Source organism: Mesoplodon densirostris, chromosome 12, assembly GCF_025265405.1.
Source record: "Mesoplodon densirostris isolate mMesDen1 chromosome 12, mMesDen1 primary haplotype, whole genome shotgun sequence".
Lineage (NCBI taxonomy): Eukaryota > Metazoa > Chordata > Mammalia > Artiodactyla > Ziphiidae > Mesoplodon > Mesoplodon densirostris.
The window spans coordinates 9,302,510-9,318,526 of NC_082672.1; the positions used below are offsets into that span (position 1 = coordinate 9,302,510).

Sequence of the window (16,017 nt, forward strand, 5' to 3'; positions counted from 1 at the left end):
TAAACCCAGGTCAGCCGAGAGACTTGCTCTGGACGACGAAGTGTGTGCATTTATGAGCAGCACCTTCCAGCCAGCACTGGGGCCACTGTCCCCTCCCCGTTCCCTCTCCCTCACTGACTTTGGAGTCAGCCTGCTCCATCAGCCTGGTCCCAGCCGATGCGTGGGGAACACACCGGGCAGAGCCACAGCAGACCCCTGATGGTCGTGTAGCGTGAGCGACAAATACACATTTGTTGTTGTCAACCGCCAAGCGTCTAGGGTCATTGGTTTCTTCAGGTAACCTAGCCTGTGCGGACTGATGCAGTGTGTGTGTGTTTCATATACACAGAACTGATAAACTATTTAATAACTACCACAGCATGAAATGATGGGTCAGAAGAAATGCCCGCTGGTGGCCCTGCTATGCCCCGAATTATCCTTTAGTTGTTGGATCTTGGGATGAGGTCCCAGGGAAGGGGCAGGGGTGGGCAGGACTGGAAGGAAGAGGGAACCAAGGGGTTCAGAGCAACAGCCACTTCCAGTTGGTGCAGAGGTATTTCAGTCCCACTGTGCCCGTGCTTCCCAGCTGACAGCAGACCTAAATATAGGCATTTCTTAGCCAATCTCGTTAGCATGTAACTTCTCAGCACAGGACTCTCACTTTAGATCTGTGTCAGCCACAAGTTTATTTTCTTCCCCATTACAACGTTACATTCCTCACACTTGAGTGTTTTGCAATTGCCATCATCAGCATCAGCATCTTCCTCCTCATCATCATTAGTGACTTAGCATGACTCCACGGTACATCTCAGCAACACTCCTAAGCACAGGGAAAGGAAGGAAAACTCGAACATCCCCAGGATTGGACTTGGATGGCAAATGGCTGCAGAGCATAGACCGCACTGGGAGACCCAACTGTGGCTGTGGATGTTATCTGTCGAGGTGACAGGGCTATGATTCTTTGGCCCACGCTTGCTAAATAAGGCATTGACAACAACAGTCCTTATTTCTAAAGAGTGTATTTAAGAGACTCGACTCAAAGAAAGCGCGCACACAACACCTGCCAACTTATGGCTAAGCCCCCAAAACTGAAAAGCAAATCCAAGATCCACTCCACTTACTCGCTGCACAGAAACCTAAACATTATTCTAAAATATGGCTAGGGCTTCCCTGGTGGCGCAGTGGTTGAGAATCTGCCTGCCAATGCAGGGGACATGGGTTCGAGCCCTCGTCTGGGAAGATCCCACATGCCGCGGAGCAACTGGGCCGGTGAGCCACAATTACTGAGCCTGCGCGTCTGGAGCCTGTGCGCCGCAACAAGAGAGGCCGCGACAGTGAGAGGCCCGCACACTGCGATGAAGAGCGGCCCCCACTTGCCACAACTAGAGAAAGCCCTCGCACGGAAACGAAGACCCAACACAGCCAAAAATAAACAAATAAATAAAGCAAACTGTCAACAAGTAAAAATAAATAAACACTATTATAAAATATGGCTAAATACAGGAGATTCATGAGCAGCTCAGTGTGTTTATACTCCAGGACTTCTAATGGACATTCATTCTTGGCAGAGTTGGGGTGCTGGAATGGCAGCTAGTCAACTGCCAAATGCCATAGTGATTTTCAGTTCCTTAGCCCTGCAGAGTGTACATCAGTTGGGCAGAATACAACCCCTGCACTGCATTTTTCCAAGCACTACAACATCACTGAGCCTAGAGAGTTCAAATCCTCCCACTGACAGAAATAAGTTTTTCAAGCGTTTCCGTCAAGGCCGTATCCTAGTCAACTCTGTAGCTTCCACTCCAGCTCAGAGTCTGCAGCAAAGCGAGTGCTCACTGTCATGTGTGTTGAATAAGTGAACAACTAGTTCTGAAGATAAACAGACCAACTCATCCATTTCTGGGCAGACGCAATATAACTATGGCATGCATTATGATCATTTAATGAATGTTCTATTGATAGTTAAAATTGGAGAGTGGTACCCAATGCAGATAAGCTGAAGTCATGTAAAATTTTTTAAAATTCACATTTACATGTTTTCCATTGATTTATGAACATGCTGGTGATTTTCAGTCACAGTATAACTTAAGATCTAAGCATTACGAATGTACTATCCCAGCAGCCATTCAGGACACTCATTTGAATTAGGAAATTCTTAAAAGGCTACGGAACAATTTAGAAAAGGTGTCCCAAACCTCACTCAGAATTGTTCCCTCTTGCTTTGCACGTAATTCTAACACACGTAGCTAGTGGGCCTCCGGGGCCACCCTAGGAGAGCAGAAGAAAATTAGAAGAGGGTGAAAAGGCCCCTGATTGGCTCAGGAGTGTGGTGCTGCTGAGGGGCTGGAACTGGGGTCCAGTGATGGTGAAGGACACGTGATAAGGGATCTTGGGATCTTAGGTGAAGCTGGGAATGTGAGGAAGACAAAACAAAGAAATGCCAGACTTAGAATCCCATGTAGACTGAGGCTTGAGGCTGAAACCCTGGAACAGGTGAGTCGAAGCCAGATAACAGGAAGGGAACAAAGCTCAAAAGGTAGAGTTCAGAATCTGAGAAGCAGAAACCAGGTGTGAGAGGGCAGCCGATTCCCACCCAGCAGGTCCCCTTGCTCAACCCAGGTGTCCAGGGCAGGGCAGCCTTGTGTCTTTCACCCTCTCCCCCTCCCCCTTTCCCAGGAGGCAGGCGATTGCCTCTTCCTCCACTCCCAGTTCTCTGTAACTGGGTATGAGGCAAAACTAATGTGTAGGGAAATCATTCATTCAATAAATTTTAATTGTGCACCTACCATGTGCCAGGTACAATGGAAGGGGCAGGGGACACATTAGTGAATAAAACGGATTCTGCCAGCATGGAACTCAGATTCTATAGCACAGAAACAAGGGTTGCAGATGAACTGAATGTGGGCTCTGCAGCTTAATTCTACCAAGTCTCAGGGTCCTGTGGTCAGCCCTTCCTGGGAGGATGGGAAGTGGGTTTTAGCTACTGGTCTTTGGAGAGGCAAGAAGTGACAGATTGACTTTGAGGGTGTGGTAAAAACAACAGAAAAAGTAGCCCCCAAAGTCAAAGGTTTTAGCCTCAGATCACATGCAAGCAAGCAGGTACATATACCTCGGCCCTTCTTGGAGAGAGCTGTACCAGTGCCCAACGCCATTACTAATTTTTATAAAGACCCTTGTAGACAAGTTAAGTGTATGTCTAGGTCATTCTGGTTAAGGCAGCCAAGAAGTGTGCAGCATTTTACAATGTTTTCCACCCCCCAATTTTTTTTTTTTTTAAATGGTGACTGTAGAAAAAAAAAAAAAAAACTCATTTATATGGAAAACTTACCTCCCCAAAGGAAGATTTCGTTCACAGCTAAAGTTTCCTAACCCTGGATCCTTAAGGGGACTGCAAACAATATCTCAGACAGCCCATCATGTTCAGAAATCACTTTACAGTTTGTTACGAGGTGCGCAAACTCGCTTGAACATTCAGATTAACCCACGCAGTACGAACCGGAGGGAGGGGCCAGGACGACTCTTCCCCTCCCGGACTGGTTTTGTCCATTTGTTCTGTTTTCGTTGCTGAGGTGTAGGGAGCTGCCGGGATTCCCTGGCGGGTTCCCGCGGAAACCGTCGGCCCCAGGAGCACGGGAGAAGGGTCGAACGCCCAGCGGCCGCCGGACTGGTCGGAGCGTTACCGGCAACGGGGTCAGGGCGGGAGTGGGCGGGGGCCCCAGAGGAGGGCGGGGCCAGGCGCGAGGGGCGGGGCCTGAGTGCGCCTGCGCAGTGCGCTCTACTCAGGGAGGCGGAGGCGAGGCGCCGAAGGAAAGATGGAAGACTACCAGGCTACCGAGGAGGTAACCGCTGGGTCGGCAACGGGACGGGTGGAGGCCGGGAGTTCCGGTGCGGGTGGGCGGCGGTAGCCAGGGGCTTGTGCGGGCACCCGGGCCGCGTCTAGACGTAGGCAGCGGCCGTCCCCGGCGCAGGCTGACGGCACCGACGCCCTGCTGAGCGCTTCACGGTGACCCACCGCCGGGCCGGCTCAGGGCGTCGTCGCCCTGCCCGGGGCGGGGCTCGGGGGGCGGGGCGTGGAGGGGACTCCGCAGCCCCGGGACGCCTTCTGCCGGCGGCGCCTCCGGGAGCCCCTCCGCCGCGCCGCTCGCCTCCCCGGCCCGCCACGCCCCCGACCCCGAGAGAGCGCCGCCACTCGCTCCGTTTATTCCGTGATGCAGACCCCCGCCCGTGGGTGGGGAAGACTGAAGGCCGCCGCTTGTGTGTCGCTGATACACGCAAGGCTGCAGAGTGACCCGCACGTACAGTCACATCTCTCAAGTCCCTTTAGTCAAGGATTGGATCCTTTGCTGTGGGCAAAAAGCAGACGTGCCCAGTAGGAGAACCTGCCTTTGTCTTCGTTTCCACCTGTTCTTCGGTGCTGCGCGCAGCGCCCACCGAGGCCACCGTCACTCCCATTTCATTTGAGTTTGAGACGACAGTAAGATAGCTCCTATTTGTGGGGGGAGAAGAGTCATCTCTTACTGCCCCAGCGAAGAAGCAGGGTGGCGCATACAGTTACTTACCAAGCAGAAGACATTCGCTGTAGTGACGTGCGCCGTTTCATGGCTTTCCTTCAAGCTTACGAGCATTCAGGGAATATAGCCGATGGATGCTCCTCTTAGAGAATAGCCGCCCGTTTGTCTTCTCGCTAAATAATTCTTGTTGAAATACAAATAAATGGAGTCCTATTTATTATGCAGCCTGTCAAAAATAACAGGTTATTTTACCATTTTTGAAATTTAGTCTAAGCAGCAATGTTGAGGGAAATACATATACATATATATAATATATATATTATATATAATATATATATTATATATAATATATATAATATATATATATAAGGCTTAAGGACTGATCTTAAAAGAGTTTCAGTTTGTATCTAATTTCCAAACTAGCACAAACTGTCTATGGTAGTGTCATCATCAGTGTCTGAATGCTGGCAGCAATCAAGTGAATAATTAGGAGAAGTCATAGTTCAGGAGCAGGGAGCCAAGGAAAAACTTCTCCCTGTAAACTGTGCACTGATATAATGTTGGGAAATGGCTTGTATTACAGGAATATTGAGTAACTTTTAAGAAGGGAAATGGCAATGTAGAGGAAGTCCTTAATACTGGCATTTTAATACTCTGCGCTCTTAATTCTGGCTCTCACCAGTGAGGCGGCCAAGTGACTTCATTATTTTAGATCTCAACTGCATATCCGAGAAATGAAAGGGCTCAAGAGAGCGATCTGTGTTTTACACAAGATAAAGCCCTGGGAGGCCGAGACCATGACTCTCCTCTTTCTAGTGGGCCTGCTCTGGGCGTTTACTAACCCACCCCACTCCTGACAGCCTCTGCATATCCCCTGACTTCATGGAGACACCTGGATCTTTGTATTAATAACTCTGCTCTCCGTTCATTGTTCATCTTTCCTGTAGAAACTGAAACTGCCCAGTGGATTCTGTACAGCTGCTGTACTTACCACGAAAAGTCCATTGAAATGCCCCTCACCCTTTTTCATATTTTAACCACACGGAAAGTTACACAGGGACTTTCCTGTATGGTTTAGGATCACTGAAGTCTCTTGGAAGGATCCTTTAAACTTCGAGAAATAATTTAATCTAGGATACTGCAGATTTTCATTAACTGGGTGAGTTGGCTTTGTCTCCCAGTATGACTTCTGAGTACAGCAGGTGGGCTTCCTGGGAAGAAAGGGGCATTTTGCTAGCACAGGGCCACAACGGTAGCAGCCGGGCAGGGAGGAAAACGCCCTGCCCAACTCTCTGCCTTTATTCCACCGGGATGCCCATGGACTGAGGGCCTGGGGCTGCCCTCTGGAAAGCATCCGCAAAGCTCAGGAGATAAGGTTCCCAGGATTCAGAGGGAACCTTGTACCCATTCCGATGTACCATATGTAAAAAGAAAGAAAAAAGAAAGCCATTTATATAAACTCCTGGCACTAGATTCCTGCTGAGAGCCCGCCTCCCAGCTCACCTCAACACACTGGCGGGGAATGGCTGTGCCAGCAGCTAGCTGTACAGTCCTGAAGTAGGACGGCATCGAGAAAGAAAATACTAACAGAAAATAGTAAAATCATGGTATATCTTACCACAAATAGTGGTTAAAAACAAACCCCCAAAACCAAAACGTCTTAAGTTTCAAGCCTCCTAGCAAGTTTACATCAGGGAAAGAGTCAGTTAATTTATATAGAAGTCAAGTAACTCATTAAACTTCTATAGTAATGATCCTAGCGGCCAGCTGCAGTGGATGGAGAGATTGAATTCTAGTTTAAGGTGAAGTCAGTCTTTTGGGTCATGGCATGATTAAAACAAAAACAAACCAAAAAACCTTTAAATTGTATACATGGATCCTAAGTCTCCTGACTGCCTCTCATTAGCTCTGGGATCCTCAGAAAGCTACTTAATGTTTTCCTCAGTAAAATGAACAGCCTGGTTAGATTATTTCTAAGGTCTTCATTTCTAAATCATGTTCATTACCTAAATTTGCATTCATCACTGCAGTGGAAAAGGATCTTTTACATCAATCAAACGTAAATAATTTTCTTCCTTACAGACTGCTTTTGTTGTTGATGAAGTGAGCAACATTGTAAAAGAGGTAAGAGGAGAAATGCTCCCTTTTTCAATGTTTGATTAATGGTTTATATGAGTGAAAATAATGTGTTTTAAATACTGTCTTGGAATTGTTTCAACTGGGCCTGTGTGTTTTGGCATTTCAAATAACAGTTTTTATTTCAATGAATATCTAGATAAGAATTCTCCCGTATTATGTAAATTATATATTTTTAATGAGACAGGACATTTTATATACTAGCATTATTACTGAATGTTACTAAGGCTTGATTCTAGCACCTTTTAGCATCAAAGACTCATGGTAATAATCACATTGGAAAATGTAAACGTGCATGCCCCGTGTGGTAACTGCCATGGCATGTGGTGCTTTGAGGGATTAACCCACCTAGTGAGTTCAGAGCTGGAATCTGAGAAAATGGGAGGAGTGTTAACTCAGTGAAAAGAGGGGGACAAATTATTCCAGGCAGTGGACAAGTGGAAAGGCCCTGTGGTAAGGAGTGTGCGTGGTGCTTGAGGGATAGGAGGGAGGTGGGTGTGGCTGGACTAGTGCTGAGCATGGGGGCAGCCTGGGGCAGGAAGGAGGCCAGAAACGTTTTCCTAGTCAGTTTCCCTCCCTGGGTACACTGAGCACATAATGAAGCCAGTGGCTAAAAGACGGTTATTAGATGATCTAAGTTTACCGATACCATTTGAGGTTATATATGTGATTTCGAATTGACTCCAATGCAAATTATTATTAATGCAAGTTATTGACTAATGCCAGAGTGATAAAGAACCACAACCTATTTTCGTGAACATCATTAAAAAGCAAAATGATTTTGTTCTGCTGTCTGTATTATTCCATATCAGACATGATTTTCTACTTGCTTTCAGGATCTGTAACAATTTGCTTGTCATTGTTTTTCTTTCTTTTTTAAAAATTTACTCATTTAAAAAATTTTTTTATGTTTGGCTGTGTTGGGTCTTCATTGTTGCGTGCGGGCTTTCTCTAGTTGCAGCGAGCGGGGGCTACTCTGTGTTGCAGTGCGCGGGCTTCTCATTGCGGTGGCTTCTCTTTGTTGTGGAGCACGGGCTCTAGGCACGTGGGCTTCAGTAGTTGTGGTGCACGGGTTCAGTAGACGCACGGACTTCAGTAGTTGTGGCTCACCAGCTGTAGGCTCAGTAGTTGTGGCGCACGGGCTTCTTTGCTCCACGGCATGTGGGATCTTCCTAGACTGGGGCTCGAACCCGTGTCCCCTGCATTGGCAGGCGGATTCTTAACCACTGTGCCACCAGGGAAGCCCTTATCATTTTTTGAAAAAAAAAAAAAAAAGTATTTCTTAGGAGCATGGTACGGAGCAGCAAGATGGGTGAATTTCACTAGAACTCAGACATGGAGTTGGCTTGTCACGAAGCCTCCTTGGGCCTCGCTTGTTTTCTTCACTGTCTTTGACTTGGTTCCCAGGCAGCAAGTACCATTGCAAGTAGACGTCCCAGTCTCCGTGGAAGCATAAAGTTACAGTGTGGTGTTACTTTCACATCGGCCTCTATGGCTATTTTTTGCCTCTAGGCAATAGGTTACTTCTGTACTCGAGCTATCTTAAGTATTGGGTAGTAGTACATTTGGATGGGTCCAAAATGAGCGGAGGGTTTTCCTCCCTCCCTGAAAAACAGAGAATTCCGAAGCATGTGTGGAGAGACGTGCCAGAGTGAGAGGTTTAGCTCAAGTGCAGCCCCTACTTCTCTGGGGACGCCCAGAGCTATCACTACCCTGGTCCCAGGTTCAGCTCTGAGCTGGGGAGGGAGCAGGACGCGGCAGAGGGTGCGGAAGAGCTGTGCCAGTTGGTGGGGGCAGCAGCCTGCTCACGGTCCCAGGTCCCAGGGTGGCTCACGGTCCCAGGGTGAAGGTAGGCAGCTTTTGTTCCTCAAAACCAAGGTCTCTGGGCTAGGCCCCAGGCAGTAGGCCCCAGGCTGTCACCATTGTGTACAACTCAGGGACTTTTTCTCTGCACGTCTGAGGACAGAACTTAGCCCTCACTGAATGTTACTATTTTAGGTCATAAGTGTCCTAAAAACTCAGTTTTCTGGTTTCCAGCACAAGTTAGAAAAGGAGTTGAAAAGAAAACTGCTTAGAAGCAGGCACACAGGCACCAGCATAAAAGGCCCAGAGAACCGTAAAATGGGACTGTCTTTATGACCAGCTGGACCAAGAGTTGGGGCCAGGGACCGCGTGTATTCCTGAATACCCTCTGAAGCACACAGGGTGAACCCACCCAGAATACGGCACAGAAAAGGAGACAAGGAATTTCATAATAAAGAAACAATTCATCACAAACTAAGTTTTGGAATAGATAGAGGCGTTCTTTAGCTTTCTGGAAAATGTACGTCTGTGCTAACACATACCCGAAGATGCTGGGTAAAGGAAGGATGTGTAAATAGCAATACATGATTCTTTGGATAGGTTTGTACATGGTCAGTTGTACAACCGACAAAAGATTCCTCCATCTCTAGTGTACTTTTAAGAAAGAAACAGGCAAAGGAAGATATTTTCTAGCCTCAGGAGGAAGAAAACGCGTTGCTTATCTCCAGACAGTAACCACAACAGCAAACATTAAATTCAGTCAAAATGTTTAAAAAACTTGACAGATGAGATGCTACATAATTACTTTTTTTTTTTTTAATTTATTCATTTGGCTGCACTGGGTCTTAGTTCCAGCATGCAGGATCTTCGTGGTGGTGTGCGGACTGTTTAGTTGGCGGCACGCGGGATCTAGTTCCCCGAGCAGGGATCGAACCCAGGCCCTCTGCATTGGGAGCGCACAGTGTTAGCCACTGGGCCACCAGGGAAGTCCCATATAATTACATATTTTTAAAAATGAATATAAAGCATTCAAATGAAGTACAACACTGTTAGAACAAAAGGAACATTTGCAAAGGAGTCCTCGTGGGTACAAATAAGCTTATTTACACTGGATGCAAATTGTATTTCAGCAGTTCTTAGGCTGCGGTACTAACTGCGCTAACCTCAGGAGTGGCTGCAAGGTGTCTGGCCTGTCCTGCTAACAGTGACCCGCTGTGCTCTTGTCTTCCAGGCCATAGAAGGTGCCATCGGTGGCAACGCCTATCAGCACAGCAAAGTGAATCAGTGGACCACAAACGTAGTGGAGCAAACCTTAAGCCAACTCACCAAGCTGGGGAAGCCGTTTAAGTACATTGGTAATGAATTTCTGCCTCTTGTTTATATTGGTGGTGGTTCTTCACATACTGATCAGAGGCGAGTCAGTCAGGAGAGCGGCGTGGCCTGAGCTCAGCGGAGGTTCCTGGTAGGAGCAGGTCACTCGGCTTGTGCACGTTACCACCCATCTGGCCTGTGGGGCTGCGGGAACGCAGGGACGTACCGGCATTTCAGATCTGATGCTCTTAGAACAAGCCTGTGGTGGTGATCTGTTGATGTCCTAGGACCAGGCACTCTAGCCCTAGAATTTTTATCATGAACATCAGCCACGTGATCTATATATATATATATATATATATATGCTGAAAGTGGACAAAAAGGAATTTGTGTTGCCAAGTATATTTCTCTAATAAAAGTCTGTTTTTATCGAAGTGACTTGTGTAATCATGCAGAAGAATGGAGCGGGATTGCACACGGCAAGTTCCTGCTTCTGGGACAGCTCTACTGACGGTACGGTTTTCATTCCTTTCGTGAAGGCTTGTCACGGGCATTTCCCTGAAGGCTCTGCAGTGCCTGGACCCTGCTGAGATCTAGATTATTCAAAGCGTTGTCTTATGAAATGTGTGCTTGGATGTTTCCTGTCTTTGAATGCATGTTTATTAGAGTCACCTTTTAAAACATTTTATAGAAGAGAGACTGGCCAGCCTTCTTTATTGGCCACAAGGGTTAAGTACGTGATCGTGAGGACTCGGAAGGTCCCCGTTCTTCCCAGCTTTCTGTCCTAACCCGCCTCCTTCCTCCCGCAGGGAGCTGCACTGTGCGATGGGAGAACAAGACCATGTACTGCATTGTCAGCGCCTTCGGACTGTCCATTTGACCGCCTTGTCCAGCCTGCGATCTTTCTCCTTTTGTCCCAACATTTCTCTTCCATCTTCTAACCACCAGCCATCTAGTCAGCGATCACCTGTCTCACTCTCTTTAAGTGTGTTTTTGTGGCGCTCTCAAAATGTAGAGAAAAAAACCAAATAACCACACTGTCCTGTGACCTGCACACCCTAAGTCAGAGGAATCATCACCGAAGGTAGTCAGGAGCCTGTCCTGCCACTTGTCTTAACTTTGAATGTTTCTTTTCAAAGGTGCTAAAAGCCGAAATCTGCTAGTGTGAAACTTTCTCTACTCTCTGAAATGATTCAAATACACTAATTTTCCATACTTTGTACTTTTGTTAGAATAATAAATTATTCCAATTTAAAGTGTGTGTTTTCTTAATAGTCTAAATAGTATCACAAATGAATTCTCCCTATTTAGTTAGTGGCTTTAGAATCTATAAAACTGTAAAAAACAGAAGAAGTTGCAGTTCAGCTTTGGTCCTCTCCAGTACAGCAATCTGCTGATTCACCCGTGGGACCAAGATCTTGACTGCTTTGCTGTGTTCTGGTTGGAATTCTACCCTTGGGCATCACATCCTTCCCTCAAGGTCTTCTCTCCTGGAGCTTAAGGGGTGGCAAGTGGGCGAGCTGGTCTTCTCTGATAGCTGGAGAGCTCGGACTCACACTGTCGGCCCAAATCTGCGACACTACGGCCTCTGCTCCTGCGTTCTCTTCTTTTTCAGTAGCAGTCACAGCAGAAATATTTTAGTACCTTACGGCTTACACAATGCTTTCACAATTATTCATTTTGTGTCCACAACAGTTACACCATTATTTATGAATCAGAAAATGTGTCTGGAGGTTTTCTGACTGATTTAAAGTCATATCCAAGTAAGTGGGGAGGTGGGCCCCAAACCCGGTGAAGCTCACCTTCGGGGCTCGTGCCTGGGCCACGTTAACATGGCAGTAAAGACAGACACACCTCCGCGCCCACCTGCTGAAATGAAAAAACCCTGCTCTTGTCCCTAAAGCACCAATGCCTGAATGATCAAGTTAACTCCACGTGCAAACAGCAAACAAATCGATGTCCATAAATAAGGATCAAATATTAAAAATTTATTAACATCTACCAGAAAGGTAGTCTCTTAGTAAAAGGTGAAAGATTTATACGATCTGAAGAGAAACCGGAGTATAGAACGGTAGTCTCTTAATGAAGCCATTCCTGAAGTGTAAATTTGCCATAAATAAACATTTATTCACTTTGACTAAAATGATCATTCTGTGATCAAGTACTACTGTGCTTACTGACACAGTTCCAAGGTCTAATACATAGCTTTATCTTTCCTTTTGAGCTCAAGGTTTAGAGTTGTTTTGTTTTACAAATATTTACAGTCTCTTTGTAAAAAGGCAGTTTTCAGTAGCAGAAAATCCTGTGTTTCACAGTCTGGTATTACAGTTCCCAGTATACCTAAAACATGTCAAATCAAGATAAACAGGGTAACAAGATGTCACAGACTAAAGCAACTTCCCTTTGGCCTGCAGAAAAGATCTGTACCTTTGTTTTTCAAAAGTCTAACCTCTAAGGCAACTGGTTTTTAAAACCCTCAAAATACATAAATGTACTTAAGTGTTCTAAGTCTAGTCTTCACTAGATGTCCCTTTTAATCATCCCTTCTATCAGCCTCTGTGTTTTTCCCTGTGAAATGGATTCCAGGAAATAAGTTACTGACCACATTATAATCTACTGAATGTAACTGTACCTTCAGTAAATAGCTCATGGAATTCTTGAGGCTGGTGATGTCTGTCTTGTAACCTGACCATTTAATAAATGGGTTGGGTTTACATAATGTATCTAAACTTTTATTGCAATCTGTAATTATGTACAGGAACGATCTTACAAACCTTGAATATATTTTATATATCCTCTTCTTTAGCCTTTCAAATGGGGCTTAAGAGAGAAAACTGCATCACTGCACTGCTTTAATGATTTAATAATAAATCAAGCAGACCTTTATCCACATGGATAATGAAGCTCTCCCTAGGGAAACTGTGAAATGCCTATGGTCATCTTCCAGGTTCCCCTAGACTGGACCAGTATAAAAAATTATCCCAAAGATGATGTTATTCAAGCCGTTACCATGGAAGAACTAAAGTCAGCCCTTTATAATTTAAGTTTGCAAAACTTTGATACCCTTCAAGACCAAAAAAATAATCATAGTAATTTTCTTGCTACTGTCTAAAGTTTCTGGCAGACTTTAGTGTTTTAACCTAATACCTATGGCACATATAATACACGCTAAGTGCTATACATTTTAAGCAAATTTTTACATGTAAGATGTAATATGTTGACGTATATGATACCAGAGAAGAGAAACTGAAAATGCATGACTTAATAAAGAACCATTTCCCGCTTAAGTACTTTCTTTTGTAACTTTTCCTCGTTTCCAACTTAGTTACAAAAAGTAAATAAATACTCCCACATTTTTCATTTCACTGATTTGATGCCAATAAGAAAGGATGAAGATATCAGTCATCAGTTAACAATTATACTATAGGATGAGGATAAGTTTTAAAATGTACCTAATGTGTACAGCTAAATGCCTCAAACACTATACATTTACTGATAAATAACAGCATTCCAAATTATGGACATTTTATAATGATTAACACTTATAAACTATATCATACTAGGATACATTAATCAGCACAAGTAAGTTTTCATCAATTTACATAAAATTACTTAGTCTTAATAGAAGTTGTAAAATTTGGTAACAGAAAATTTCTTCAATACCTCTGAATACACAGAATCAAAAGAAGTAATCACATCATTGCAGCAAATGTAAAAACCATGTAAACTTGAATTACCCTTGCAATAATACGACTGTTTTAATTCAGACTTTATTTACAAGGTTTTAAAAACAACTATAAATGGAATCCATATTAAAGGTGCATTATCATTAAAGTTTAAATTAAAAAGAAAGCTATGAAGCCAAAATGAATAGTCTCTCATGAACCTCTCTAAGGTCCCAGCACTACCTAAAGTGGAATATAACTTTTAGCTCTGAATGGTAATTGGTGAGTTAATGTATACATGAAGAAAGTGCAGGGGCTGTTTGCAGAGCAGAACAATCACGTCCCATACCTCTGTGTCTGCCGAGATGGCATCAATCAGGATGTCTGCAATGATCACAGGTAAACCATTCAAGAGAGAGATTAGTATGCATGCCAAATGAAAAGCAAAGGAGATATCGCTACCTCCTATAATTCGTCTTTGACAAAAAGGAACTGGAAATCTCCAGGGCCTTCTACAGTGCCACAGATTCAGCAGCTCCAGAGGGCTCTTACACAGAGCAATGCATCTGTTTACCTGACGACCATGCGAGACACACAGGGCATGATTCCCAACAGGTTACCTTCTCCCCAGAGATGTTCCTCCGTAAGCCATCTAAAATGGTTTACCTTCTTTCATCTAGTTTCCAGATGTGAAGCTGAAGAACTTTTTGGCAATAACAAATCTGTAGTAGAGTATACCAATCACTGTTTAACTTTTATTAAAAAAACAAAACAAAACAAATAGAGCTCTACAAGGTATCATGTTTAACAGAGCTGCGGAAACTCCTGCTTTACTGGGATTGTACTGGATACCCGCCTCTCCATGAATATGAATCATGTCTCTCTGCACAGGGACATCATTCATACTCACGACGTAACGCTCACACGCGTTACTCACGTGTGCACACAGGCCCTTAGAAAACTCTGGCAACAAGACCCTTCCCGTGGGAGCGGACAACCTGTCAATCATCTTACCCTTTCCTTGCGAGCCGTATCAAACGCTCCTCAGAACTCCAAGACACCGGTTCTGCTCTGGCGGCAGTGAAGGGTTAGGACCTGCCCAGCCTCCTCCCTTTCCCCAGAGACCCATTACATATGGACACAGTTCACACAGCAACCGACACAAGTTACCCATCGCTTGAGATGCGTGATCATCCAGAGCACAGGCCACTCAGTGGGGAAGGGCTGCCCTCGTGGGGCAGCCACAGAAATAGGCTTCCCTTTGAGTTTAAAGGGTCAAAAGCTGGTACCACGGGGCAGGGAAGAAACGAAGCCAGCAGAGGAACACCACCACGCTGTGGACCTTATTCATAAGGGCTTTCCAGGAACTTGAAATTAGTAAAATTTTTTAAAGTACATAATTCTCTCTACTAAAAACAGCAGTCATTTCTTTCTCACCACTGAAAACAGCTCTCTCATACGAAATCTTTGAAAAATGATCTGGCTGTTTAAACTTTTTGTCAGTGCTTCTCTTCCCAAATAAATGCAGTCAGTCTAACAGTAAATTTGGCCCAATGTCTAAATTTGTCCTCAGTTTTGGTTTTCCTTTCAAAACTATGTAAACAAATAAGGATCAGGAAATCTCTGCTTGTAAGAGAGGTCTGCATTCAGGCAGGTACAGGGCGGGCCAGGAAGCAGGCACGGGCGGGGGGGCTCAGTCACTCTCAGACCCCTCCTTGTACTGGGCCCGGATGGCCTGGCCGTTCTGCAGGGGCATCTCTTCATAGTCGCTCCTGTTACGAGAGAGACCTCTGGTACCATGTGGCTTCTGACAGCACTGGGTTTCTCCTCTTCACACTGACCCGCCGTCCGAACAAGAGCCCGTTTCCTAGCCTTGCTCTCTCCACCTCTGTCACCAACTGATTCCCCCCCACTCCTCCGGCCCCAGCCATCACCAGGGTGTCTGTTCTTCCAGAAAGAACTGCTCTTCCTGTGGTCACCACTCACTCAGGTGTCCAGCAGGAAGGGACACTACCCACCTAAGCCTGAGTAAAGTGACAACAGAAAACCAGGGGATCACATGACTCTCCCAGGTGAAAGAGACCGGACGATACCTCGGAAATCATCTGAGAATGATCACCAGCCTCTCCGGTAAACACGCGAAAGCGGGCTGAGCGCTCGCCTCGGGGCAGCCTTCGGCGGAGATGGGGACTTACCCGTATATCACGTCGTCGTCCGAGTCGTTGAGCATGGAGAAGGCGGGATTGTCCTTCAGCTGGGACTCTGAAAACCAACAAGCATGTTAACGTCACTACCCCAGAGAGGCAGGATGCTGTTCTAGAAGAAGGGTGGGAGTCACAGAGAGCTGGATTCCAATCCCCGCCCCCGCTTCCCCGTTTACCACCTGCGTGAGCCCGACAGGTCGCTCTGTCCCCTGGGGGGCGCCGCGGGACGACTGAGCGGGAGCCTGAGGGGAAGGGCCGCCCGGAGTGGCCGGCGGGCGGGCTCCCCGCACCCCAGGGTCATGCAGGTCCCCACTGGGAGCAGGGCCGGGAGACCCGGTCTGCCCGCCGCGCCCGCCCGCCCTGGGCCTGAGCACGGCTGCTGGTCCACAGCCCGTCACCCGTCACCTCCGC

At 46.0% G+C, this 16,017-nt stretch overlaps 2 protein-coding genes across 5 annotated transcripts in view; one reads left to right on the plus strand and one right to left on the minus strand.

The window, feature by feature from the left end:
- Window positions 1–3,746: 3,746 nt before the first annotated feature.
- On the plus strand, window positions 3,747–10,993 carry DYNLT1 (dynein light chain Tctex-type 1). 3 transcript variants are annotated; one of them, XM_060114337.1, is made up of 5 exons: window positions 3,750–3,815; window positions 6,570–6,611; window positions 9,658–9,781; window positions 10,173–10,250; window positions 10,547–10,993. In XM_060114337.1, the coding sequence occupies exons 1-5, from the start codon at window positions 3,789–3,791 to the stop codon at window positions 10,615–10,617; spliced, it is 342 nt and encodes a 113-aa protein (XP_059970320.1). In that variant the 5' UTR covers window positions 3,750–3,788; the 3' UTR covers window positions 10,618–10,993. The 3 variants fall into 3 exon arrangements, with proteins under 3 accessions (XP_059970321.1, XP_059970320.1, XP_059970322.1); XM_060114338.1 differs by lacking the exon at window positions 6,570–6,611 and having other exon boundaries at window positions 3,747–3,815; XM_060114339.1 differs by lacking the exon at window positions 10,547–10,993 and having other exon boundaries at window positions 10,193–10,248.
- Window positions 10,994–11,704: 711 nt separating this feature from the next.
- The window catches only part of TMEM181 (transmembrane protein 181), a 51,451-nt gene continuing 47,138 nt past the window's right edge, over window positions 11,705–16,017 (minus strand). For both annotated transcript variants that reach the window (XM_060114335.1, XM_060114336.1), the window contains exons 16-17: window positions 15,598–15,664; window positions 11,705–15,174 (exon numbers count right to left, since the gene is read on the minus strand). In XM_060114335.1, coding sequence (XP_059970318.1) covers window positions 15,096–15,174; window positions 15,598–15,664 — 146 coding nt within the window. In that variant the 3' untranslated portion in view covers window positions 11,705–15,095. The remainder of the gene's footprint in view (window positions 15,175–15,597; window positions 15,665–16,017) is intronic.

Excerpts from the sequence above, each read along its gene's own strand:
- DYNLT1 (XM_060114337.1), top strand. The coding sequence starts at position 3,789 with ATGGAAGACTACCAGGCTACCGAGGAG. Across the intron at positions 3,816-6,569 it reads ACTACCAGGCTACCGAGGAG|ACTGCTTTTGTTGTTGATGA; the intron begins GTAACCGCTGGG and ends TCTTCCTTACAG. Across the intron at positions 6,612-9,657 it reads TGAGCAACATTGTAAAAGAG|GCCATAGAAGGTGCCATCGG; the intron begins GTAAGAGGAGAA and ends CTTGTCTTCCAG.